Here is a 27,751-nt window from a genome sequence, read left to right on the forward strand (position 1 = left end):
AGCCTGAGCGGCTGTGAGCCACCCCTCGGGTGTGGGGCTGACAAGGGGGGTAAGGCGCCGCGCCACAGCGGGTGCTGGGGGGACCCCACCGAACGCCCTTCACGCTCCCGGCAGCTTCTGTCGTGTACACATTCTCGGACGGCCCCTGAAAATACGGGGTCGCAGCGGGGTCGCTAGAAACGGGTTTATTCCACATCAGCGAAATGCAGCCTCTAGGCAGACGCACACAGCACCAATGCTCCAGAAACATCAGGCGCGTGACAGCAAGTGGCACAAAGCAGGAACTAGGCCTTCTAGGGTGTTCCCCATGCGCTGATCTCCGGCGGGAGAGGGAGAGGGGTCCGGAGGGACAGTCCCGAGGTGGAAACTGGCTTCTCCTAACCAGGGAGGCGGCGGCGTCCACCCAGTCTATCTCTCGTTCCTCTTAATCCTGACCTAAGTCTTCTCACCAGGTCCCTGCCCTCGAGGGACAAGCACAGACCACAGAGGGTGCCAGGAAAGACTGGCTAGTAACCCCTCGCGCCTGTGAAATGGGCCAACGGGGGGAGAGGGCGGGGCTGAGAGCGGGTCCTCCCACGCGTCCGGGGCTGAGGGCGGGGCTGGGGCGGGGCTGAGGGCGGGGCTGAGGGCAGGGCTGACAGCGGGTCCTCCCACGCGTCAGGGGCTGGGGCGGGGCTGAGGGCGGGGCTCTCCCCACGAGTCCGGGTGCTGAGAGCGGGTCCCCCCAGGCTTCTGGGGCTGAGGGCGGGGCTGGGGGGCTGTGCTGAGGGCGGGGCTCCCCCACGCGTCCGGGGGCTGGGGGCGGGGCTGGGGGCGGGTCCTGGAGATGCTGGCGGGACAGGGAGCTGGACTTAACCGGGGAACTTGGCCAGGCGGCGCCGAGCCTGGGCCAGCCGCGCGAGCCGCTCCTTCAGGAACTTCCTCTTGTCGCTGGTGTCGCTGCGCTCCTTCAGGAGCCAGTTGTAGGTCTCCTTGTCCTGCAGCAGCTGCAGCATATTCTTCTGCAGCCGCTGGCCGTACACTTGCAGGATGAAGTACTGGATGATCAGGGGGATGTGGCTGGAGATACGGTTGGCGGCCTCCTGGCAGGGAAGAAGAGTTCGCGGAGGGTGAGGGGCTGACGTCAGCACGCCGGCGTCAGGAGGGGCCGGGCCTGGCAGGTGCGGGTGCCCGCCTGGGTCTCTGGGTCTCGAGCCCAGCAGCGGCCTCTGGGCCGGAGGGCAGCCTGACCCCGCCTCCCTGCCGGGGCCACTCGGGCACCTTGGGCTCGGTTCGAATGGGCTTAATAAAGGTACGTGGACTGAGTACAAAAATCCCGTTTTCGAAGTAGTTAAACTTTGCTGAAAAGATGTTGCAATTTTTTTTTTTTAAATCAACGCTAAATATTCAGCAGGAAAGAGGCCGGGGCGCCCAAAGCCACAGGGCGGAGGGAGCCCTCTGCGGTCTCTGCGAGTCCGGAGCTAGTTTCAAGCCCCCTTCACCCTCCCCACGCCCTGCCTGTTCCTAAAGAGCCCTTTCCTGAGATAAGGCTGATCTCTCGGGAAGCCGATTCGTCCGGTGCCTCAGCAATACCACTGCCCATAAAACAGTGATAACATCAGCGCCCGGCCTCGTGAGACGGCTGAAAAGATTAAACGGACTGAAGGATAAAAAGTTTAAAAAGCTGCGGGGTGTGTTGGGGCACCTGGGCGGCTCAGTCGGTTAAGCATCCGACTTCGGCTCAGGTCGTGGTTCGTGAGTTCGAGCCCCGTGTCAGGCTCTGTGCAGACAGCTCGCAACCTGGAGCTGCTTCGGATTCTGTGTCTCCCTCTCTCTCTCTGCCCCTCCCATGCTCTCTCTCTCTCTCAAAAATGAATAAATGTTAAAGAAAAAAAAAGAGGAGTGCCTAGGTGGCTCAGTTGGTTGGGCACCCAGCTCTTGATTTGGCTCAGGTCACGATCTCAGTTTGTGGGATTGAGCCCCGCATCTGACTCTGCGCTGACAGCACAGAGCTTGCTTGGAATTCTCTCTCTCTCTCTCTCTCTCTCTTTCAAAATAAATACACAGAAAGAAAAATGTCATGTCATAAAGATGTCAACTCTCCCGGTGCAGACTGATAAATGAATAGGATTGCGACAAGAATGCCCACAGCTCTTTTTTCATCACAGACAGAATAGGCTGATTCTAAAACTCCTAGCGAAACCCACGGAAGAAGAGGCAGGATAAATCTGCCTAACAAAGAAGCAGGGGCACAGACAGACACATGGCCGTGTTCACAGCGGCGTCATCCAGGGTGGCCCAAAGGGTGCCAGCAGCCCAGAGGCACACGGACAAGTGAATGAACACGCACAATGCGGTCTCTCCATACAAAGGAGTATGATGCTACTTTTAAGAGGGAGGGCAGTCTGACGCACGTTACGGCAAAGGTGAACCTTGAGGACCTGACCCTAAGCTAAGTCACCCAGACGCGAAAGGACAGAGATTGCGTGAGTCTACTTAGGCGAGCCCCCGGGAATCAGAAAGTCCATAGGATCAGAAGGTAGAATGGGGGCGCCGGGGCCGGGGGAGGGGCTGGAGAGGTGCGTCTCATGGGGGGCAGGGTCTCAGTTTGGGAAGGTGAAGAATCCCGGAGACGGAGGTGGGGACGGCTGCCCAACACTGTGGACGGGCTTTGTGCCACCAAGCTGGGCACTTAAGGATGGTTAAGACGGTACATTTTATGTGATATGTATCTCAACACAATGCGGAAAAGAAAAAGAGGAAGAGAAGTGGGCAGCATTACGGGGGCAGTTCTGGCTGTGCTAGACATTTAAACCTTGTATAAAAATCCGCTAATGCAAAACAAGGTATGTGAATGTATTCTTGTTGATGCTGACATATGAAAAGTAAACCAACAGAAAGAGAATCGGGTTTCTCCTGGGCCTTGGTTTAAAGGCTTGCCGTTCCAAGAAGGTCTCTGTCCTCAGAGCCCGTTAGAAATGCAAAACCTTGGCCCCACCTCACACCTGCAGTCCACATCTAACCTGCAACCAGATCCCAGGAGATCTGTGTGCATGGTCGGGTTCTAGAAACACTGCCTTACGACAGATGCTGGTGAGGACGCGGAGAAAGAGGAACCCTCTTGCGCCGCTGGTGGGAATGCAAACTGGTGCAGCCCCTCTGGGAAACAGTACGGAGGTTCCTCAAAACACTAAAAATAGATCTACCCTACGACCCAGCAATTGCACGACTAGGCATTTATCCAGGCGATACAGGTGTGCCGTTTCGAAGGGACACATGCACCCCCATGTTTATAGCAGCGCTATCGACAATAGCCAAAGGTTGGAAAGAGCCCAAATGTCCATCGATCGATGGACGAATGGATAAAGAAGATGTGGTATATTTACAGTGGAGTATTACTCGGAGATCAAAAGGAATGAAATCTTGGCATTTGCAACTACGTGGATGGAACTAGAGTGTGTTATGCTAAGCAAAAGAAGTCAGAGGAAAACATCATATGACTTCGCTCGTCTGTGGAACTTAAGATGCAAAACAGATGAACATAAGGGAAGGGAAGCAAAAATAAGATAAAAACAGAGACGGAGACAAACCCTAAGAGGCTCTTAAATACAGAGAATAAAAAGAAGGTTGCTGGAGGGGTGTTGGGTAGGGGGATGGGCTAAATGGGCAAAGGGGCATCAAGGGGGACACTTGTTGGGACGAGCACTGGGTGTTACACGTAAGTGGTGAATCATTACATTCTACTCCTGAGATCGTTGTTACACGCTCTGTTAACTAACTTGGATTTAAATCTAAAAAGAAAAAAAAGAAAAAGGAACACTGCCATAAAGCATCCAAACAGTGACCTGGTGGAGATAATCTGATAAGCCAAAAGATGACTATTGGCTTTATCTGTCCAGGTTTTGACCTGTCTCAACGGCTCTAGCACAGCTGTGCGTCCTTCCCCAGTGTGAATTAGACTGCTTTTTCACACGCTTGGAAATATACAGTAGCCACGAAAGCGTGTGTCTCTGCGAGTGGCTCCTGCCATCGCGTCCCAACCCCGAGCCAAGGGCTCCACCCACGCTCAGCTCCCAGAGTATTCACGAGAACCCGGTGAGGAGATACCGCTCTACAGAGAAGAAAGCTGAGGCTCAGAGAGGTCAAGCAACTTGGCCAGGGCCACACGGCCCGTCAAAACCAGACGTGAGTGACTCCGAGCCTTAGCCTCGGCTCATCCGCCCGAGGCTCGATGCTTCCACGGAGGCTCACGGAGGCCGGGCACACGGGGCTGGCTGACGGTCACCACACAGAGCCCCGGAGACTTAGAGAGAGGCATCCACAAGAAAAGGAAAGGGAACGAAAGCCGCCTTTCCGAGGCGCCTGCAGGCTTACCTGGCGGTAGGCCAGCAGGTGCTCAAAGATTTCACACAAGGAGACGCTCCCTGAAGAAACTTCTTCAGAGATCGGACTGTTTGTTTTTTTCTTCTTCTCCTCCTCCGAAACCCTCTCCCTGACCCTCTGCAGCGCCCGCTGGTAGATCTGGTCCTGACAGTAGACAATCTGCTCCATTTGGAAGTGAAGTCGGATCGACTTCTCCGCTTCGTTTTCCAGTTCAAACTTAATGTCTTCGATTTTGGACTAGGGCAAAAGAGAAGCAGAACGAAGTTCGCTCAGAAACAAATCGCCGGGTCGAGGAAGGGGGTCCTCCCTGAAGCCCGCAGCCAACCGGTTCCTACTGGAACGCGCCACAGCCTTGCGCACCCCACGCTGGCTTATCTAGGACGGGGCTCCCTCCCCGGCGGGGTGTGAGGGGGCGGGCAGCGCGCCCAGACCCCGACCCCCCTGCCCTGAGCCTGGGGACCTGCACGGGCTCTGCTTGCGGGCCTCATTTCTCACATTCTTTCTCTTTTGGGGGCTTTCCCGTCTCATCAGGAGTATCTATGCCCATCACAGAGATCACGGGGATGAAACGGGGGCCAAATTGAAATCCATTCAATTCCATAGGGTTCATGTTCCTGCAATTTACAGAAACTGGCTTCCAGAAGGTCGGGGAATAGATCTCTCGCACAGAAAGTATCTGCCCTCCCCAGAGCCCACTGGGAGCCACCGACTGTGATGCATAAGGCCAGGTGCACCCCAGACATTTTCTCCCGTGTTCATGACACCTTCCAAACAAGGTATTCTTAGTCGTATTTCGTGGATAAGGAGCCAGAGGCCCGGGCAGCTTAAGTCGCAGGCCCCAAGACCCCAGCCTGCGACAGGCCAAGCCAGTGTTCCCAGCGGTGCTGGGTGCCAGGGACCGAGAGTGTGTGTCTCCCCAAATCCGTTAAGTTGAAAGCTTAATCCCCAAAGTGATGGCATTGGGGTGGGGGGTTGGGAGATCCAGCCCATGAGAGTGAAGTCCTTACGGATGATGCCAATGTCCTTATAAGAAGGGACACCAGAGTGCTCTCTCCCTCCCTCCCTCTGGCTCTCTCTCTCCCTGTCTTGGGAGGATACGATGGTCCTGGCAGCGATCACGCAAGCCAGGAATTGGGCCCTCGGCAGATGCCAGATACGCCACATTGATCTGGGATTCCGGGTGAGCGGCCCAGCGGTGCTCCGTTACAGCGGCCTGAGCTGACCACGCCGGGGGAGCCCCTGCTTCTGAGGGTAGACGCTTCGGGTCTCAGCTGCATGACGTGGGGGGCCTCACTTCCTCCTGACTCCTCACTCTCGGAAGATGTCAGGTGTATATGTGGCTTCCTCAGTGAGTTGCAGGGTTGGGGCCGTTTCCCTCAGATGAGGCCATTCTCCACGAACTCTGGCTCTCTTTTGTGATTTTAAATATTTATCTCCAGAGTCCGCCTCGCTTACTGCTTACTGCTTCTTCCCCTGGATCACTGGCGATGCCACTAATAAAGTTCGCCACTGAGCCTGATTCTCTGCTTCTCTGCGTACGCAACAAAGTTGGGATGGTCTTCATCCAAGAAATCTGTTTCCTAGCATCAGGCTGACTTTTTTTTTTTTTTGGTTAAATCGCATGTGGTCAGTGTTACCTTGGTTGTTCTGTAGAGGTTGAAAAATTCATCAAAGTTTCCTTTCGAAATATTTGCAAAGGCAAGCTGGACCATATCTGAAGAAAGGAAAACAAGATTCGTTCAAAATCATAGATGGCTGGGGCGCCTGGGTGGCTCCGTCGGTGGAGCGTCCGACTTCGGCTCACGTCATGATCTCTCGGTCTGTGAGTTCGAGCCCCGCGTCGGGCTCTGGGCTGCCGGCTCGGAGCCTGGCGCCTGCTTCAGTTTCTGGGTCTCCCTCTCTCTCTGCCCCTCCCCCGCTCGCACTCTGTCTGTCTCTCCCTCAAAATGAATACACATTAGGGGAAAAAAAAGGATTCAAATAAATAGAGTATTTTGAGACTGTGGAATAACCATCGCAGCTGCAGAGCCGACCAGAGGTGTGGACGATGAGAAAGGTGCATTTTGTGTGTGCTCCTGGTTCCTGACACCCAGCTCCTAAATCCCTTAGAAACTCCCGGGTGACAGGAGCATCTCTTGTTCTAAGAAGGTGACTCCTGGTGGGCCCCAGACTGCTTCAGGGTGAGGGCTGGTCACCAGAAAGATGGAGCCTGGATTAGAAGCCTGGAACTTTCAGCCCCACCCCCACCCCCCCCACCCGCATCCCACCTCGCTGCCTCTGAGGAGGAGAAGATTGAGTTAATAAGTGATTATGTCTTTGTGATCAATGATTCCACCTTATTAAAATCCCCTAAACAACAGGGATCAGAGAGCTCCCAGGCTGGTGAACACACCCACGTGCCCAGAGGGTGGTGCCCCCCTCCCCCGACTCCATGAGACAGAAGCATGTGCCCCAGGACCCCCCCTCCCCCAGGCCTCATCCTCTATACTTCCCTTCACGCCCTTTATAATAACCTGGAAAGGGGAAGTACATCCTTTAAAATAAACGAGTAGAGGTAAGCCAAGTGCGTTCCTGAGTTCTGTGAGCTGTTGTGGCAACTTATAGAACCTCGTGAGGAGGGGGCCGTGGGAACCCCCGAGAGCCTGTCCGGCAGGAGCACAGCCTGATGTGGGGGCCGTCCCGTGGGGTGAGCCCTTACACCGTCCGGTCGGCGCTAACCCAGTTAGTGCCGGAACTGAGTCCAAATGTCGAACACCCAGCTGGTGCCCCGGAGAATCAGAGAATTGACTGGGCTCTTGGATACTGGAAAACACCCCGGGGAGGAGAGCTCTCATTGGTTTTGATCCAAGCCTTTCCCGGGCCTGGAAATAAAACGCCGAAAAGCCAAATCAAGAACTCACCGGTTACCGTGCGCAGCATGTCGACAGCTGGCTCCTCCAGCTCTCTGATTTGCTGTTTGATAATAATCTCAAACGTCTTGTAATTGACAAATCCCGGCAGCTCTCTGCCCCGATACCGATTTTCAAATTTCTCAATTTCTTTATATATCGCTTTGTACCCTGGAATGGAAAAGAATGGTGCTGAATTATTTTACGAAAACAACCCTGTGGGCTTTTCTTTTTCATTTCCTAATTTATTTTGAGATAGAGAAAAAACATGAGTCGGGGGCAGAGAGAATCCCAAGCAGGCTCCGCACTCTTAGCACAGAGCCTGACGCGGGGCTCGAACCCACATACCACGAGATCGCGACCTGAGCCGAAGTCGGACACTTCACCGAGGGAGCCACCCAGGCGCCCCTCTTTCTCTCTCTCAAAAATAAATAAACATTTTTTAAAAATTAAAAAAAAGAACTAACCAGGAATCAGGGTCTAGGCATCCTCTTTTGGTTGGGAGATATTTTCTCGTAGGAATTTTGTACAAACGGAGATAAAATTCACATGCTATAAAATTCACCCTTGTGGGGCACCCGGGTGGCTCAGTTGGTTGGGCATCCGACTCTTGGTTTAGGCTCAGGTCAGGATCTCACGGTTCACGAGATCGAGTCCCACGTTGGGCTCTGTGCTGACAGCATGGAGACTGCTTAGGATTCTCTCTCTCCCTGTCTCTCTGCCCCTCCCTTGCTCACGCATGCTCTCTCTCTCAAAATAGATATATATACTTTAAAAAAAAATTTTTTTTTTTTAATTCAACCTAGTCAGGGCACCTGGGTGGCTCAGTCGGTTAAGCACCTGACTTCAGCTCAGGTCATGATCTCACGGTTCGTGGGTTCGAGCCCCACATCGGGCTCTGTAATGATAGCTCAGAGCCTGGAGCCTGCTTCAGACTCTGCCCCTCCCCTGCTCTCTCTCAAAAATAAAACATTAAATTCAACCTAGTCAAGCGTAGAGCTCAGTGATTTGTTAGTACATTAACAAAATTGTGCAACCGTCCCCAGTAGCTTATTCTCAAACACTTCTATCGCCCCAAGGAACCCTGCGCCCTATCAGGACTCCCTCCCCATTTCCCTCCCCCTGCCCAGCCCCCGGAAACCACTCCTCTACTCTCTATTTCTAGGGACACGCCTGTCCCGGACATTTCATATCAATGGAACCAAAACACATGTGGCTTTCTGTGTCTCGCTTCCTTCACTCAGCACAGTGTCTTCAAGGTTCGTCCATGTTGCAGCATGTTTCGTCCTTCATGCTTTTCCATGGCTGAACGTTTTCTATCATCTGCTGTCACAGGCTGAATTGTATCTCTCCAAAATTGGTATGTTAAAGTCCTAACCCCTAGCACCTAGGAAATGTGACTGTGTCCGGAGACGGGACCTCTGAAGAGGAGATTGCACTGAAATGAGGTCATTGGTGTGGACTGAACTCCAATCTGACTGGTGTCCTTATAGGAAGAAAGCAGGACACAGAGCCGTGCAGGAAAGACCATGGAGGACACACAGAGAAGGTGATGTCTACGTGCCAAGGAGAGAGGGCTCCGGAGAATTGAAACATGCTGGCACCTTGGATTTCCAGCCTCCAGAATTGTAAGAAAGTAAGTAAGACACACAGTCTGTTGTGCTCTGTTGGGACAGCCCTAGCAGACCAATACACGGGTACGTTAACATACCAGCCACCCTAGTGCGTGTGAGATGGGGTCTCCCGTGGCTTTGGTTTGCATTTCTCTGACGGCTAATGATGCTGAACGCCTACTCGTGAGCCCAGAAGCTATTTGTGTGTCTTCTCTTTAGAGAAATGTCTATTCTCATCCTTCGTCCACTTTAACTTGGATTATTTGGCTTTTTGTTGTTGAGCTGTAAGAGTTCTTTGTATGTTCTGGGCACTGGACCCTTGTCAGATGCGTGACTTGCATTTTCTCCGGTTCTGTGCGTGGGGGTGGCGCCCTTTGACCCACACACGTTGTTTATTCTGATGAAGTCCCCCTTGTCTGTTACTTCTCTTGTCGCCTGTGATGTCGTGTCCTATGCAAACACCGCCTCTTCATCCAAGGCCACGAAGGTTAGAATCCAGGTTTTCTTCTAAGAGTTTTATAGTTTCAGTGCTCACAGTTTGGTTTCTGATCATTTTGAGTTTATCTCTGTACAGGGGGTGAGTTAGGGGTCCAAATGCATTTTCTTGCATGTGGGAACCCAGTGACGTGCAACTGATAACTTGTCGGAAGGAATTTAGCATCTTAAAATGAGAGCTATTTTCTCATGGGCCGCATGCTGCAATAAGCTGCTGAGCCATGCACGAGGGGGGTTGCTGGAAGCGAAGGACTGTTGTCCTCCCGCAGCATGGTCAGCAGCTTGGGAGTGGCGCAGAGATGGCAAGTGGCAAGTGACCGCCCCGGTCTTCCACCAGGGAACACTGTCATTTATCTCGTCCTGCCCTCCATGCCCTCTGCCAACGAACAGACGACTGAAAGGCGTGGCCGTCGAATTATGTCAACAATGGCACGATGTATCCTCTCACGTTCATTACTCAAAGCCAAGGACAGTGGCCAGTCGGAACCTCCAGTCAGCTCAAGGTACATTATGGAACCCGCCACCAAGCTGCCCGAGTAGAAGCAAAGTCACTTAAAATTCCCCTCAGCTGCTGCCGCTTTATCACTGGCCAGTATATGATTGACCTCAAGCATCTCGACATATTAAAAAAATTAACTTCAGGTCACACTCTCCACCTTTTTCGGACTCTTGAGAATTTGGTGGTGTAGCGATGGTGTCCAGGCTATGTTTTGTTTCCCCTGCGTCGCTGCTGCAGCTGCAAAATCCACTGAGATACACACGGGCTTCAAGGCCACGGCCAGCTGACCCGGAAGAGCATGAGGCAGTGGTGGGCGCCATGTTGACCCGCTACTGTTGCGGGAGGGCTGATTCTGGTCGAAGCCCTGGCGGACTTGGGCGGATTCCTCTGCGTGTTCTCTCTAGGTGTCCTCCGAAGTCTGCAGCAGGCGCTGGCTGGCCTGAGTTCAGTGACGTGGGGCGGAGCAAAGGGGGCCCCCACACACCCCTCCTCCAGCTCTCCTCACCATCCGCACCACCCGCCTTGACCCACCTCGCCAGGCCTACGGTGGTGCCTGGCACTCACCTTTCTGGAACTTCTTTTCAATCACGGTGCTCCACTTGTGGAATTCATGTCTGATTTTGGTGAACAGCCGACTCTCACCCTCCCCCACAGACTCCTCCCCTTGTATTAAAGAGGTGATGTCATGATTAAACGCATTGATTTTCTGTTAAGAAGGAAAACGTACGTATAAGCGGAGATGTTCCAGATACAAGTGGGGTGGTCTGGAGGCCGTGTGTAGGCTGAGGGTGGGCAAGTGACTCCTCACCACGTGACAGGGGTACCAGACCCTCCCACACCCCCAACCGCCCTCGGGGTCTCGGGTGAGCATGCGTGATAAGCAATCCATACGGCAAATGTGACCATCTGTCACTGCCCATTGTCCCTCCGCCCTGGCCCCTCTTTGGTGTTAAATGGGCACAGTGAGCCTGGGTCGGCTTTCGGGGAGTGAGAGAAAAGTGCATGAGGCACACGATCCCTTTCTGGACAATGATGTGTGAATCTCCGACTCGATGCTACAGGCAATACTCACATCTATCAGAAAAAACATTTTTTCGTGTTCGTCTTCTGGTACATCTGAGCCATACTTTTGTAATTCCTCTGTTATTTTCTCATGATTCTCCTTTATTTGATTCTCTAACAGGGGCAGAGATTTCTGAGGAAAACAGAAAAGAATGCAAAGACATAAATACGGACAGGGAAGGAGCTGGAGCCCCCAGGCCACCTGCACCCTACACCTGACCTCCTGGCTTCCTCTAGAGCGAAGGTGGAGAGGGAGGCACATTAGCGGGCACTGACTCCGCCCAGGCCTCCCCACATTCCCACTCCTGGGGGGAGGGGGGACAGTCTCAGGGACATGCCAAGGTGGCCACTCTGCACGGTTCCTGCATCCTGTCCAAGCAACGCCAGGAAGAGCTCCTTCTACGATCTGCAGGGACATTAGAAAGGGCCACCTGTCTTGTGGGCTCTGAAAAAGCAGCAGTTGGGACAATTTGAGATTCAACAACTTTTGTGAACAGATTTAAAGTTTTCAGGGACTTCTGTCTCTGACGACACGGTGGATGGCGCATGCTAGCCCCCTCTTCCACCGCAAACATCAAAAAATGCTGGCTGGCACATCGAAAGCATCCCTTGAAGTGTATCCATGAGCTGGCAGGTACTCAGAGCCACAGACAGGTGACACCGGTGCCCAGGGGCGAACGGGGAGAGCGGGAGTACAGCCAGATTTGGCCTCACAGGGCATTTGTAGGAAAGAAAAATTGAGGTGACGTTTCAGAGCCTCACTTGGTGCTGGGGCAACGAATAAATCCCGGTGGGCTTGCTCGAGGCAGGGACTCTAACGAGCCAACGTCTTCTTACTCTACAAAGCTGGGACCCCAAAGAGCTAGGAACAACCGTGCCCTCTGTCCCCATTCCTGGGGACTGAACTCGGTGCTGAGCGGAAGGACATAAAATCTCTGCCGAAAATCTGTAACCGCAAGCCAGCCCTCAAACAGGTCTGCTGCCCAAATTCATACTCCCTGAGGGGTCCCCCAGGCCTTGAGCTGAGAATCTAAAATGATTCAGGCCGGAGGCTGCACCTCCCTGGAGAAACCGATTCTGAACCTGGGCTTCCATGAATACCCACAGATCAAGTTCCAGAAAGGATAGGCCCAGAGTGGAAACCCTAGCCCAGGTCATTGTGGGTGATGGCTACCAGGACCCAGTGCACCTGACACTGGGCTCCTCGAGCGCTGCGTACAACAGAAATACGTGCAAAGGAAACCTTTTTAAGGGACCGCACAGGTGAAAGAGAAAGGAATTCTGCCCAGACAAACTTGAAAAAGAACCACGGAGAGATTTAAAGTATGAAATCTATGACCATGACCATCGTCAAGCCGTTGCCGTCGCGGCTGGCAACGAGAAAGGAACAGGTTTGTGCAGGGCGCATGAGATTTTAGGCCAAGCGGATGTAGTCTATCAGGTGCCGCCCAACATGTGGTGCCACAGTCACACACCGTCCGGGAGCTTGCTCGAGGATCCCAAGCTGTGCTCCAGACCCGCCGAACCTGAGCCTGCACCTTAACGAGATCCCCGGGGAGATGTGTGTGCGCGCGGACGGTGAGCGAGCCCGCGCGGGTTGGCTCGGGGTTTGTGGGACTCGAGTCAGAGAACGGACGGCTCTACATGTGCTTACGCAGATGTGCATGATGAGTTCAGTGGTCAGTCTGTCCGCCAGACAGGGCACGGTGGCCCTTCCTTCCTCCAGGAGAACCCTGCGGATGGAGAAGAGAACACGACATGCACAACCATGCTGGTGTGGCCAGAAAACGCAAGCTGGCTTTCTGCTGCAGGGAAAGGCAAGGCTAGTCCAGTTATTCCCAGGCGGATGGAGCGCCCTGCCGCGGGTACCCAACAGATGTGCAGAATTGCCCTGCGCGGAACGAAGGCAGGGTCTTCATTATTTCGGACACTTCAAAAATGGCATCGAGTTGGAGAGAATTGTACACCTCAAGCTCATATAACACTGTATGTCAGCTGACCGGGACTAAAATAAAAAGCTTTCTTTAAGAAATGGTATAGAGGGATCCCTTCCAGCTGAGACATTAAATATGGCTCATGACATTTGGAACGCCTGGGTGGCTCAGCCGGTCAAGTGTCCCACTTCGGCTCAGGTCATGATCTCACGGTTCGTGGGTTCGAGCCCCGCGTCAGGCTCTGTGCGGACAGCTCCTTCGGATTCTGTGTCCCCCTCTCTCTCTGCCCCTCCCCTGCTCACACTGTGTCTCTCTCTCTCTCTCTCAAAAATAAATAAACATTTAAAACCATCTTTTTAAATATGTCTCATGACATCTGACTACAGAACTGGTCTTTATAAAGATACGCTTGGTCACCTATGGATATGTTTTCATAACACACACACCCTTCTTCACGTAGGTAATATGCACATAAGTCTACGTAATGCATGTTGGCATAGGATTTCACAAAAATACCCCGACACGTACCTACGTAGGTGTATGGATGACATTGAACTATGGGACACACCCTTCCCCAAGACAAGAACCTAAAACATGGGCTGCTTGGAGGAAGGAAGGCCTATCCTCGCTCTATCCAAATCTGCGTTCGCCAAGTTATTATAGATTCTTTATAGTTTAAAGAACTTTTTAGGATAAAGGGCATGCCTGTTTGTCAAAGTACACTCACAGCTGGGCTCTGGTCTCCACATCTGTCAATTTTTAAAAATTGTGGTAAAAGGTACATAACATAAAATTTACAATTTCCCCCAGTGCCCCTGACTGACTGATAATCAAACTGATGTGGCCCGCGATTGGAAAGGCCACATTTATCATATAGCAAATGTATGTCTCTGGGTCAATTTCTGAGCTTTCTAATTATTTTTCTATTCTGAGGTATTTATGTTTTCTTCCGGTATTTGTGTTTCTATTTTATTTTCAATTATCGTAGCCAGTTCCCTCCCTATCTGGTCGTGGAGGTCTATTTTCTGCTGTACTTTGTCAGTTCCTCTTTTGTTCTCCCGGGCAAATCCCACGGGCATTGTCAAGGTATAGACACACTCACACACCCACTGCGAACGTCTGCTTTTGGGCGGCAGCCATGTTCCCCAGGAGAAACGGAGGGCCTACGTTTTGGTTTGCCCTTTGCGGAAACACGGCCCGGGTACCTGAAATGTGGGTGGTCCTCAAAGAAGACTCTCTCTTTCTCCAGAGCCTCGGCCAGGCTCAGCTGGTCCTGGATGTCCTGCTGGCCCCGGCACTTGACGACCATGTAGCCCTTCTTCAGGTGACAGACGAGGTTTTGTGCCACGTCGACCACCTTGTCTTCGGTGCCTCTGTCCACCAGGTCAGGCTTTGTCAAGATGCCTGCAAGCCGGAGACTTTCCATCAGAGAACGCTCGCAGTTACCTCTCAGCCTTGCTCGTGGGGACACGACGGCACCCCCAACCCCCAAGTCCGCGGTTTGAGGTGGAGCCCCTGGCCAGTGACAGAACTACAGCCCAGGCCCCAGGAAGATGGCATGCCCCTCCAGGCAGCTGTGGGGGGCTTGCTTCACCCAGGGCTTGGCCCTCATGCCAGAGAGACAGCAGCATGTGACGGCCATTTAATTTCCCTTCTACCCAAAGAGTTCATGCTCTATTGCGATGACTCTCCACCTCCCCAGTGAGGCAAACTGGGCTGTCAGCCCAGAGCCCGACGCAGGGCTCGAACCCACGGACCGCGAGATCGTGACCTGAGCCGAAGTCGGACGCTCAACCGACTGAGCCGCCCAGGCGCCCCACTAGCATTTCGAAACATTCTCCAGTTACATCTGGTGCAGATGGGGCTTGGCCCACGCTTGGGGAAACACGGGTCCGGCCGAGACCAGAGGCATCATTTGCTGAGCCCACGGCCAAGTAAAGCCCTCCTATGGTTTCTAGGTTCTTCCCTCTCCTTACCTATGGTCCTGTCTCCATCGGGGTCCACCTCCTGAGCCATGCTCAGTGCCTCTGTGGTGGCGATGTCCACATTGCAAGGGACCACCACCAGGTTGATCGTCTCCTGCTTAACGATGTACTTCCTGATGAGTTGCTTGGTCTGTGAGAAAATGAATGCGTATGAGGGCAGGGACAGGTCCCGACCTTGCCCTTGCTTTGGGACCTCCAAGTCCCAGGGGTATCTCCCCGAAAGAAACAAGCCTGCAGCATTTCCCAAGCCAGAGTTACAAGAAACCAAGTCTCCCGTGGCAGAAATGGAGCTCTGGAGTCTGGGGAAAACCGCCAGACCTTAGCTCATTAACTATCTCCCAGGATTCCACAGAGGACAACCGCAGGGAAAGAGAAGATGCCACAAAGTGCATGACGGTGCCCTAGACCTTAAATCTCTTGGGTAACATTTGCCAACATGAAAATGCCATCATATCTGTTGCTAATGCTTTCTCTCCCCGCATAAAACCCCTTCCTGCACACGCCAGCTTAGATACGCCACGAGATGTAACTCTAACCAAAAATGGGTCCCCGTATAAAACCGAAACACTGTAAAATGGATTTCCAGTTCTGCCTCCTTGCCTCGCGCTCCCCAGAACATCTCCATCTGACTTGGTGGAGGCCACGGAGCCCACCCCTTCACACCTCCTGATATCCACCCTCCCAACTCAGCCCGGAACTCGCTGTTGTCCAGGGCACGGCCCCGGTCCCCCCGAGACCGAGGTCGTACCTGGCGTCCGATGTCGGCCGGCTGATTGCCCACAGCCACCCTGGTGATGCCAGGGAGGTCTATCAGGGTCAGATCCGGGACATGAGGGGAGCTGACCTCCAGGTTGATCAGCTCATGACTGATCCCCAGTCCTTCCCCGGCGATGGCATTCTGGGCTAGGGAAGGGGAAAACGAGAAAACCTGAATAGAGCATACAGTACAAGCATCTCCCTATAGCAAATCCTCCGAAAGCACCTTCTACCTGCCGTGCTTGGATAAGGCATATCTGGAGCAGATTCACTTTTCCGGGGCTAAAAGGAAACCCAAAGGACAATTCAGGGTTCTTCCTGCCAGTGGCCAGAACTGTTTGTGGAGAGAGCAAGAGAAACATCTCTAAAGATGCACCTGCACCAGGCCAGAGCGGGGCCAACCTGAGCTCTTCCTGGCATAGCGCCTAAATCCTTCCCCTGACGTCACTAGGAGATTAACAACAAAGCAAAATGAAAGCAAATAAAAACACATGGGCACGCTGGGGCAGGGTTTGGGAAATGATGGAGAGGAACGTGCTAGTTTTGAGCAAAACGAGCCCTGGCATTGACATCCTATCAAGGGACCTCATTTGGCTCCTGCCTCCGTAACGATGACAATTTCAAGATCTAAATTTATTTATCAGTATTCCCTTCCGTCACTGCACGCACGCTCCTCTCCAGGGCGACCTTCTCCCAACCGGAGAGTCTGTCCCTCGACCTCGGGCTTGCCCGTGGCTGACAGGACATCACAGAATGGACTCCAGTAGAGATTGAGACCTTGCGCCTGGGGGATCCTCCTCCCTTCCTGCCAGGAACCCGTCCGCCACCACCCAAAAAGCCAAGCCTGGCCTCCTGGAGGAGGATGGCCACCGCATGGGGAGAAGGCCTGGTCTTTCCAGCCCAGGGCCTGGGTATGTGACCGAGGCCATCCTCGACGGTTGGCCCCAGCCAAGCCAGCTGGAGGGAAAGAACTGCCTGGCTGATCACCAAATCTCAAGAAACCAATGCTTCCAAGCCACTGGGCTTTGAGATAGCGTTGTTACACAGGAAGGGCGAGGGGTACACACAGCGGTTTTGAGTGTTCTGCCCCTGGAGCCAATCTAAGCCCAACAATCACACAATGACATTCGGACTGTAAAAGCATCCTTCAACTTTTGTAAAACAGTCTATAAATGCAACTTGGTGCTTCTATCTTTTTTTTTTTTAATACAATTTATTGTCAGATTGGTTTCCATGCAACACCCAGTGCCCATCCCAAGTGGCTGCTACCTTCTTAAGAGCCAAGCTCATTCTTTGCCACTTCTGCTCCCCAAATGACTGAGACTAGGCTGTGACACACTAGGAAGAAGTGAAGGTCCGTGTGGCAGAGATTATCTATCCGCCTTGCTCACTCTCAGCCACAGCCAACCCTGCCACTACTTGTCCTTATGTCCTCCGCATGTTATCTCTCCTTTCGGATGCTTCATGGGGACAGGGTGATCTCTGTCTCTGTGGCTGGCATTCACTGAGACGCACCGTAGGTCAACCCGAGCTGGGATTATGCAAACACATGCAGAGGAAAAGGCCTATGAGATGCTTCCAGAGAGGGTTCGGGGATGGTCCAGGATGCCTTTTATGAGGCTAACGGGGAAAGGGGTTCCCTGGCCCCACACCCAATTCTTCTTCCATCAGATCTGTGGAGTGGGGAAGCCTTTGAATAAGGGACAGATACTCCTTGTTTAAATTTTAAAGTCCACATTACTCTCCGATGCTTATTTACATACTAAGCAAGTAATTGCTGAGGTCAGATTGTGTCCAAAGCGCTGGTCTTACTGAGGGTAAAAGAAGAGAAGACACAACGGAGCCGGGGCCTGATGCAGATGAGGGCCGGAGGGAGGCCCCCAGGAGAACAGGACAGGCCCAGAAAGGGAAGAGGGGGACAGTGACAGATGGACCCCTTCCTCCCTCACCCAGGGGGCCAGATGTCCAAACAGGTGATAGCGAACAAATGTGGGGCACTTACCTGTATTGATTGCCTCCTCCACCTCCGAAGGGTCTGAAATCTCCGTCTCACAGTCCTGGTAGCTGACTTTGCCTCTCCATTCATCCTCATTCATGAGCTTCTTCAGCTTCAGCACCAGAGGACACCTTGTGACAATACCTGGAGGCCACGTCCACATCAGTCCTGCACTCTGCTCTCAAGAGTCCTAGGCGGTGGCCTGAGATCAATGCTGTGCAAACTTTTCTATAATCATCTGGGCAGGCTGCTAAAAGCGCCTGGTCCCCTTGTCTGACACTCGGATGCATTAGGTCTGGGGTGGCCTTAGAAATATGCATTTTGAGTATGCATTCCAGGTAATTTTTTGCTCACTAATGCTTGAGAGCCACCACTTTCGGCTTCTCGCTTCATGTTTTGCCATCAGCTCGGGTGGCGCACTCTCGTAGGAAACCCCCAGACTCTGGTAAATGTCCTCCGCTATCCCCCAGGATACACCCATACCATCAGGAACACATACTGCCCTCACCAGGCCCCCTGACCATGTCCCCCTGCTGTAAACTTCCAGACCCCACCCTCTCCTACATCTGACCTGTACTTCAAGGCCCATCTCAGGTCTGCCCTCTCTCCCCTGGAGCCCCACCGATCCCTTGACCTTGGCACTCAAATAGCACCACTAATCAGAGCACCAATCTTTACCTCCCATTTGGAAGGTCACCTCTTGAGAAGGGGCTCAGGAAAGACACCCACATGCACGTGGTTCTGGGCTGGGGTGCCAGTACATATACTCAGACCTGCCATAATGCACAGGTTATACACAACCCACACAAAAATGTGCAACAAGAGGGTGCCATGAACTGACTCACGTCCCCCTCCCAATTCATGTGTTAGAGCCTCAGCCCCCAGTGTGACCACTGGGGCCACTCCTTAAAGGGGTAATTAAGGGTAAATGAGGTCAGAAGAGTGGGGCCCAAGGTGACTGGCATCCATACAAAAAAGGGAAGAGACGCCAGACGTGTGTGTGCACAGAGAAAAGGCCATCTGAGGACACAAGGAGATGGTCATCTGCACAAGGAGAAAGGCCTCGGGAGAAACCAACCATGCCAACACCTTGGTCTTGGACTTCCAGCCCCCAGAACTGTGAGAAATAAGTCTCTGTTTCAGCCACCCAGCCTGTGGCATTTTGTTATGGCTGCCTGAACTGATTAAAACAGAGAGCAAGTTCTTACCGCTGCCTCTGGGAAGGGCGACCCCTGACAGGGCCTCCAGCACTGAGCTCTTGCCCGAGCTCTGGTCTCCGATGACAGCGATGGCGGGCAGGGCCAGGTCCTGCTCCACGCCCAGGGCACGAAGGGAGTCGATGAGGTCAATGCAGGGGCGCACTTTCTCCTCATACTGGCTACATAGGCTCTTCTCGAGTCCCTGAAGAAAGCAGAATCAAAGAATTCTGTCATGGCCTGCGGGTCATGTTCCATCAGAGACCGACAACTTCAATCAACCTATCACAATAGGTGAGAAGAGATCCCAAAAGAGAGTGGGAAAGGAACACAAAGAACTATTTAAAGAAATGATAGGTAAAAATTCCCCACACTTGAAAACAATTAACTCAAAGACCCAAGAAGCTCAATGAACCCCAAACATAAGGTACATAGACAACATCAAGGCAGATTATAGTCAAATAGCTCAAAACCCCTGACAGAGAGAAAATGTTTCAAGCAGCCGGAGAACACGTTACACGTTGAGGAGCAAAGATGAAATTTATAGCAGATTTCTCATCAGAAACAATACAAATAAGAAGATAGTGGAATAGCCTTTTTAAAATACTGGAGGGAAAAAAAAATCCATCATCCTAGAATTCTATACCTCGCCAAAATACCTTTTTTAAAAATGAAAGCAAATGAAGTTTTTTTCAGACATAAAAAAGTGAATGAATTCATCACCAGCATTGGCACTACAAGAAATGTTAAAGAAGTCCTTCTGCCAGAAGGAAAATGATTCTGAATGAAAATCTGAATCCACACAAAGGAATCTACACCAGAAATGGTAACTACTACATTTTTTAAAAGTAACTTACATATCCTTAAAAGATATATGACTGAACAAAAATAACAATACATTGTGGGGCTTATAAGTCAAATTAAAATTCATGACAAAATCAACATGAAGGCTAGGAGGAGACAAATGGAAGCATACAATTGTAAGGTTCTTATTTAAATATTAAGTTATAGGGGTGCCTGGGTGGCTCAGTCAGTTAAGCGTCCGACTTCGGCTCAGGTCATGATCTCACAGTCTGTGAGTTCAAGCCCCGCGTTGGGCTCTGTCCTGACAGCTCAGAGCCTGGAGCCTACTTCGGATTCTGTGTCTCCCTCTCTCTCTGCCCCTCCCCTGCTCATGCTCTGTCTCTCTCTGTCTCAAAAATAAATTAAAAAAACATTTAAAAAATTTTAAATATCAAGTTATTTACTATCACTTCAAGTTAGACTTGACAAGTTAAATATGTAAAATATAAACCCTAAAATAGGCACATTTAGTAAATCAACAAAGGAAATAAAATAGAATCATCAAAAATGTAGTGATTAATTCAAAAGAAGGTAGAAAAAGAGGAAAGGGGAAATAAAGGACAGGGAAAATAGAAAATAAATAGCAAAATGATCTTCTCAAACTTCATTAACAATCACAATAAATATAAACGGTCTAAAACATTTTTAGAACAAACTGACTTTGAAATAGAAGAACAAAGTTGGAGGGCTAACATTACTGATTTCAATATTTATTAAAAAGCTGCAGTAAGCAAAACAATGTGATACTGGTATAAAATTGAGAAAGAGATCAAAGGAACAGAATATATGTTCCAAAAATAAACTGACATTATGTATGGACAACTGATTTTGACAAAAGTGCAAGGGCAATGCAGTGGAAGGATAAAGCTTTTCAACAAATGGTGCTGGAACAACTGGGCATATATATACCCCCCAAAATAACCTTGTATCTATATTTCACACCACACTAAAAAAATTACTCACAACAGATCATAGACCTAAATGCAAAACCTAACACTACAGAACTTCTAGAAGAAAACAGGAGAAAAATCTTTATGGCTGTGAGTTAGGCAATGTTTTCTTAGATACGGCCCCCAAAGCACAGTTCATAAAAGAACCAACTGATAAATTGGACTTCATCAACATTGAAAACATCTGGTCTCTAAAAAAGACTAAGAGAAGGAAAACAAGCCACCATCTGGGAGAAAATATTCACAAAACATATATTTGACAAAGGATTTGTACCCAGCATACATAAAGAACTGCCAAGAAATTCCTTGACAATAAGAAAACAAACAACCTGACTAAGAAGAGACTATGAGAATATGCTTTATAATATACATAAGTTTTACTAGGTAGTTCATTTATCTCGTGGTGAGAAGCTATTTATATTTTCTGCCAGGTCAGCTTTTGTTGTTGGGGGCTGTCCTGTGCATTGCAGGAGATTCAGCAGAATCCCTGGCCTCTATTCATTATCCACTCTGAGTTGTGACCATCAAAATGTCTCCAGACATTGCCACACATTCCAAGGGGCAAAAGTGCCTCTGGTTGAGAACCACTGCCTTACAAAGTACATGAGTACAAGAGTTTGTATACAGGGGATGCTGGCAGATTTCTGCAAGGACCTCCTTGACCAAATGCTAGAGAGCCCTCTTTGACCACCTTGAGCCCTGTTCTCCACTTGGCTTCTCCTGGGCTGCTGAGCCCAGACTTAGCAAAGAATCCTTCATAGCAAAGAATCCCCTCACCTTTGAAAGCTAATCAAGCTCTTTCTCCCGGTCCCCTCGATGATAACCTGTCCTTAGTCATTCTTTCTCCTCTCCCTTACCCTTCCTGCTGGCTGTAAATCCCCACCTGTCCTCCCGTACCACCTTGACCTCAGTCTCTCTCCCTTGTGGCATTAGGCTGGAATAAAATCCTCTTGGCCATTTTTTTTTTTAACAAGTGTCTGCTGCCAGTTTTTTCTATAACAAACTTCAGAAGGGTGTGGAGCACAGCTCCACAGGGAAAGCCCCATGGTGGTCGTACCAGAAACCTGGCTACACCTTTGTACCCACCAGCCTCCGTCTCAGCCTTCCTCATGGGTTCTTCTTTGTTTTCGTTTCTTTAGATCACCTATTCCCAAGAGTTTATAAAACATGAATAATAGTACCAACCACCTGAATTAAGAAAACACATAACCCCAGTCCATAAGACACTCCACGCACCCTTCCCCATCACCTTCTTGCTGTTACCCCTTCTCCCCACCGAGGGTCTCTCCATCCTGAGGCTCGTGAGAACCACGTTCTTGTTCTTCTTCGCGGTTTTACCACCTACCCATCTTTCCCTAGGCGATACATTGCTTCTTGTTGCCTGAATTGGAACTTTGTATAAGTGGGGCCATACCATACATTTCTCCTATGACTCAGTTCTTTGTTTTGCCACTGTTTTCTAGATCTTGATGCTTTGATGCCCACTTCTAAGCAGAATTCTGCTGCATGAGCGTACCGCTATTGACACATTCGTCCACGGCTCACAGGCCCTTGTGTTGATTCTGGGTTTTGTTATCATAAACAACGCCATTATGAACATGGCTCTCAGAGGGCACCTGCAAGTTTGCATAGTGGTTTAGCACAAATAGAATCGCCTGGAAGCACTATTCGAACACAGATGTGGGCCCTACCCCTGGAGTTCCTAGTTCATCAGGTCTGGGGGGAGGTGGATGTGTGGGCTAATCATTTACAGGTCAAACTTCCCAGGCCTTGCTGAGGATGCTGGTCTGGGGACCACACGTTGAAAACCAAGGTCTGTACCTAGAAATGGAATTTCTGGATTATAAGACAGCACCGTTCAGCATGACTGGAAAAGGCCAAGCTACAGCCAAGCAGGGGGGTGTGAACGGTATGAGTTCTTACTGCCCCATACACTGCCGGTTACAGTCAGGCAAGAAACACAGTTATATTGGGGACCTTCTTATTTTTCTGTGTGCTTCAATGTGCCTTTTAGTATTGTTTAATATTGTTTAGCATTTATTATGAAAATGGAGTGAACTTGAAAGAGGCTGATGATCCATGACTTTAAGACACACGACAGCCGTAAAGGGACCTCTCTCTCAACAGTCACAGAAGGCAAATACTGTTATCTTTCCCATGTTAGAGATGGAGAACCCAACTTGTACACCAGGGAGGAAGAGCCATCTTAGAAACAAGATCACACAGCTGGAAGTGTTTGCATTGGGATAAAATTCAGATCAGACTGATTTCAGAGGCCAAGTTTGGTTCCCATCAAAAATACGTTCTGGATTCTGGGGAAAAACCGATGCTGCATGGCTTGCCGGTGAGGGAATGGAACCATGTGGTGGGTGTGGGATAGCACGGTGGTCCTTGGGCCCAGAGCGAGGCCAGTTCCTACAGGAGCCGGACAACATCCCGCCCGGCTTCCCAGGCTGAAACTGCACCCCAACCAACCAGTGTCAGCTATGGCGAAACATCTACACTACACTTGGTGGCCAGATGGGCCCCAGAGGGACGAGTAGGGGATCACATCAGCAACCGCGGCAGGAGAGATCAAGAAGCAGTCATCCCGGGTCAGGAGCATCGCCGTCTACAAGGACAGCCCTCAAACACGGCTATTTGCAGGTGGCAACTTACCATTTCCTGATTTTTCTCTGCCTTATCCGCAAGTCCATTTAGTAACAGATGATCGGATACAGGATCTGAGTCAGTGATCTTTCCTTTAGAATTAACCATCTCCGCCCTTGATCAGCTTAAAATCAAGCACATCGGGATTAACACAATTCAGAAGCCAGGTTCATTCAGTCACAGAATCACCACTAGATACACTGGGACACACTGTGGGCTCCTTAACTCTTTAGGGACTGAAACGAAACAAGGAGCCAAATGATGGATGGAGGCAGCTTAGCCGATTTCAGGAATGGGCTCCCAGACCCCAAAAGAGTCTTTAAAACTAGGTGTTTCCTATTACAATTTTAGGTTCAACGGCAAAAATTTTTTCACCATCAATTGGAACAGTGGCAAAGAACAAAATTTCCGTGAATTTTTAAAATTCACATGTAAAAGGAAACTTATTATAGAACCATTCCCAATGTTGCTGTGGGAATCTCAATATAACGGAACTTTGATACCCAAGCTTATAGTTGAAAAAAAAAAATGCCTGAACTTTAAGTTCTTTTACTCTGTTCGTTTTGCTCCTGGCTTCATATTTTTATTCCATTTCCCCCCCATACGAGTGTATCTTAATGACCTTCACTTTTTTCTATTTTTTCCAGTTTGGTGGGTTTGATGGGTCGACATCCATCACTGTGTACGTTCGAGGCGTACAGCATGAAGGTCTGAGGTACACATTTTGTGAAATGATCACCACGATGGCTTCGGCTAACATCCACCTTCTCATATAGATATGATATCATTTTATTTTGAAAGAAGCTAATCGTCCACTTCACCATACTTGTCTGTATCCCTCCAGATCCGTACATATATGTCTGAAATTCATTTTTCAGAATTTCTGGGGCGCCTGGGTGGCTCAGTCGGTTGAGCGTCTGACTTCGGCTCAGGTCACGATCTCGCGGTCCGTGAGTTCGAGCCCCGCGTCGGGCTCTGGGCTGAGGGCTCAGAGCCTGGAGCCTGTTTCGGATTCTGTGTCTCCCTCTCTCTCTGCCCCTCCCCCGCTCATGCTCTCTCTCTCTCTCTCTCTCTCTCTCTCTCTCCCTCTCTCTCTGTTAAAAATAAATAAGCATAAAAACATTTTTTAAATAAAGTAAAATAAAATAAAAAAATTTCTGGGACCCCATGCCTCTAAATAGTAAATTTTACACATCTCATCATCTTGGGTAAAAGTGAGCGGGAATTTTTCTATGACTTGAAACAAATTATGAGAAATGTAAACCGCCTACTTACCTCCAACACACTTTCCTTTTCCCTTGACGATGCAACGTTGACTAGTTGGATAGAAACACGGAGCTCTTCTCCCACGCCTCCTTGAAATCACACAAAACTTACAAATTAGGCCAAAACCCAGGTGAATGTACGTGACGACTCATCAAGGTAAGGTCCCATTGTTAAGAAGGATGCACAGAGGCCTCACGATGAAGCAAGTTCACGGTTCTCAGAACCCTTTTGGTAAATCTTGAGTATTTTAATTCTAAGAGAGACCGATCAGGCACAGAGCCTTACTGTTAATCTACTGCCTGAATCAACCATAGTTTCTGATGTTCTCTGTGCTTCTTTTACAAGACCCGCCCCCAAGAGCTACGCCATCTTCCTTTAATATTGGGGCAGTTGAAAGGGACAGGTTAAAAAAAAAAAAAAAGGAGGCGCGCTTGGGTGGCTCAGTCAGTTAAGTGTCCGACTTTGGCTCAGGTCACGATCTCTCGGTCTGTGGGTTTGAGCCCCATGTCAGGCTCTGTGCTGACAGCTCAGAGTCTGGAGTCTGCTTCACATTCTGTGTCTCCCCTCTCTCTGCCCCCTTCCCCACTTGTGCTCTGTCTCTCTCTGTTTCTTAAAAATAAATAAATGTTAAAAAAAAATAAAAAGGAAAAAAGGGGAGAAATGTATTCCTTTTATTGTAAAGTGGGAGAAAGGTGATTTGGAAAGGCAATCAATTAGAAAGAGTATGACAATCTGGAAATGTATTTCCTAACCTCCCCCCGACCAACCATGCCTTTGGAGATGCTTTGTGCGCTCAGGGAGTCCCAGACTGGGGCCCCACATTGAAGACCACAGCTGCCTCAGTTGGCCTTAGTGCACCCAGTCAGGTGGCATCATTGGTCCCCAGGGCCTACAGCCCCATGACCACGGGTTCAAATTCCGTCAACACAGGATTGTGTGAATACATTCCCCTCCTCTGTTTGCTTCATATAATGACATTCCTTGGACACAAAATCTTATCTGTGCATCTTAAATGTTTGTACCTTTCATAGATGATCTTTGAAGATCGGTTTGGAGTTCAGGGGCAGGACAATCTCAGGAATTAAAGCCCGTTTCTTACTTATCAGTTACACTCGGCACCCGGCCGTCAAACCGAACTGAATGCAGTCGCCAGTTGTGGCCACGGTGGGGTCACGCTCTCAGCCCGCGTCTGCTCCTAAAACGTCTAACCCACGCTGTGTGTTTAAGACAAGACTGTGGGCTGCTCTCTGAGGTAGGCACATCACCCGGAACCCCTCTCCACTTTCATCTCCCCCCCCCCCCCTTCTCGGACGAGGCTGTCTGGCTGCCCCTGCACTTTGGATTTCAGAGGGTGGCTTCCAGACCCGGACCCTATCCACCAGCGGCACCCCTGGAGAGTCTCTGCAGCAGAGGGTGGGGGCCCCATCCAAGGGCGGTCCCGTGGGTCGCTATCCTTGTGGGAAAGCTTTCTCCAGTCCAGACCTCACGGAGGTCTCCCAACCCCTAATAAGAACCACCACCTGTTGCGTCCTGCTGAACCCCTGATCGAGGAAGTCTGCCACCTGCCCAACACAATTGAGTCCAGTTTTTAAAATAATCCCCGTAGGACTTACACTCACTTTTTCTCTTGGGAGTCTTCCGCCTTGCAAAAACCCACTGACATTTAAATTTTTATGGTGGAAGGGGAGAACATTCTGCTCTTTAGACCTAATGCTCTCTACCAAACCACCCGGAGGGAGCCCAGTACCGGGAGGTGGGGAGAGGGAAGCCAAGAAGGAAATGGAGGGGCAGGGGGCATCCTGTCCACATGACAGGGGTTCCCGGCCAGCAGCTCTGTTCCAAAGCGGAAAAATGACACGGCTAGACATTCGAGGAGCCGTTTGGGACTGACCGCTAGGGGTTAGCATCACTTGATCCTGCTTCCGACAACCACCTGATTTAAATTTGACCAAATGATTCCAAGAGCCCCCACATGCACAGCTCGGGCGGTCATGCACAGGTGTCTCCGAGCCTGGCTCCCTCCGTCAGCCCCCAGGACGGTCTTAACTCCCTCAAAACTAGCCTGTCCCCTGCTCAGTCCCACCCCGCTGCGCTAGCAGCGGAGAAGCGGGTCCCTGGGCAGCCCCCCATTCCCTGGGTCGGGGGCGGGGTGGGGGGGGGTACGTTGGGCGGGGCACTTCCCCAGATGCCGGGCCCCTCCCTCCTTGCCCCTCCTTCCTACCCGGCTGCTCGGCTACTCAGGACGCCCCCTAGCGGGGACCCTCCACCCTAACCTCCCTGAATTCTGCAGGATAGTGCAGACCCCCCTGGTCTGCGCACTCCCACTGTGGATTTGTCTGGTTTTCACTCCCCAGCAATGTGAAAACCAATAAAATTACTAAAGTAGTGGGGAGGCCAGAAGGGGGAGGCTGTACCATTTCTCCTCAATCATAGGAAGAATTGTCAGTAACAGACCCCGACCGGAGACAATCATCAATTATAGCCGCCCCCCCCCCCCAAGGGACAGGTGGGTACGTCATCTCCTACGGGAAACCGCCACCCCTGCCACTCAGCCGCCAAGAACCTGCCATCGCCATGACCTCTTGCATTTCTCTGGTGGACTAGGTTCAAAACAACCCTCCCCAAGCCCCTTCCAGAAAGCACTGTCCCTGTCCTTTGTTTGTTGGACTTGCCTATGGTTTTGCCATGGCTTGCGCGTCCCGGATTCCAGATCGCTGCTATTCCTGAAGAAGCCCACGTTTGCTGATCAAAGAACACACTGTTTTATTTTTAAGGTCGATAGCAGGAAATATAAACTGATACAAGCCATGGGCCACCTTCGGGGTGGGCTTGGAGGGCGCCCAGCACTGAACGTGAAACTTTCTCAGTGCACACCCCTGGGAGACCCCCTTGGGAGACTGGCCCCCTGGGAGACCCCCTTGGCCCCCCTCCCCTCCACCGGCCCACCTCCTCAAGCAGAAAAGTCCTCGGGGTGCGGGGGTGGGGGCTGTTTTTGATAAGTCATCCAGGAGTCTTAGCAGCCTGTTGGTCAGAAGCAGAATCAAGCGGCCTCTGAGCCCAGCCAGTATTTCCATCATCATCGTCACTGTCACCGTCACCATCACCATCATCACCGTCCTCACTATGACCAGCTTCTGCTCCCCCATGCCTCCAGAGAGCTTGTCTCCGCACCCAGCCCTCCCACCCCAGCCCCCCAGCTTGCAAGAAGGTGCTGCTACCCAGGAACGCGACCCTCACCTGTCCCCGCGCAGCTGCCA

General features: G+C 51.0%; 1 protein-coding gene across 1 annotated transcript; it reads right to left on the reverse strand.

Annotated features, from left to right (window-relative positions):
* Positions 1–169: 169 nt before the first annotated feature.
* On the reverse strand, positions 170–27,751 carry LOC121035919 (interferon-induced GTP-binding protein Mx1). The gene is given in 16 exon segments (XM_040483880.1): positions 170–867; positions 870–1,082; positions 4,354–4,599; positions 6,000–6,076; positions 7,263–7,421; positions 10,422–10,563; positions 10,930–11,052; positions 12,574–12,652; positions 14,059–14,257; positions 14,830–14,968; positions 15,587–15,741; positions 17,597–17,734; positions 18,799–18,991; positions 23,238–23,352; positions 24,504–24,580; positions 27,732–27,751. Coding segments are annotated over 14 exon segments (2,172 nt in total). The 5' UTR covers positions 23,337–23,352; positions 24,504–24,580; positions 27,732–27,751; the 3' UTR covers positions 170–657.

Source organism: Herpailurus yagouaroundi, unplaced genomic scaffold (assembly GCF_014898765.1).
Source record: "Herpailurus yagouaroundi ecotype Mexico unplaced genomic scaffold, PumYag 162, whole genome shotgun sequence".
Classification (NCBI taxonomy): Eukaryota; Metazoa; Chordata; class Mammalia; order Carnivora; family Felidae; genus Herpailurus; species Herpailurus yagouaroundi.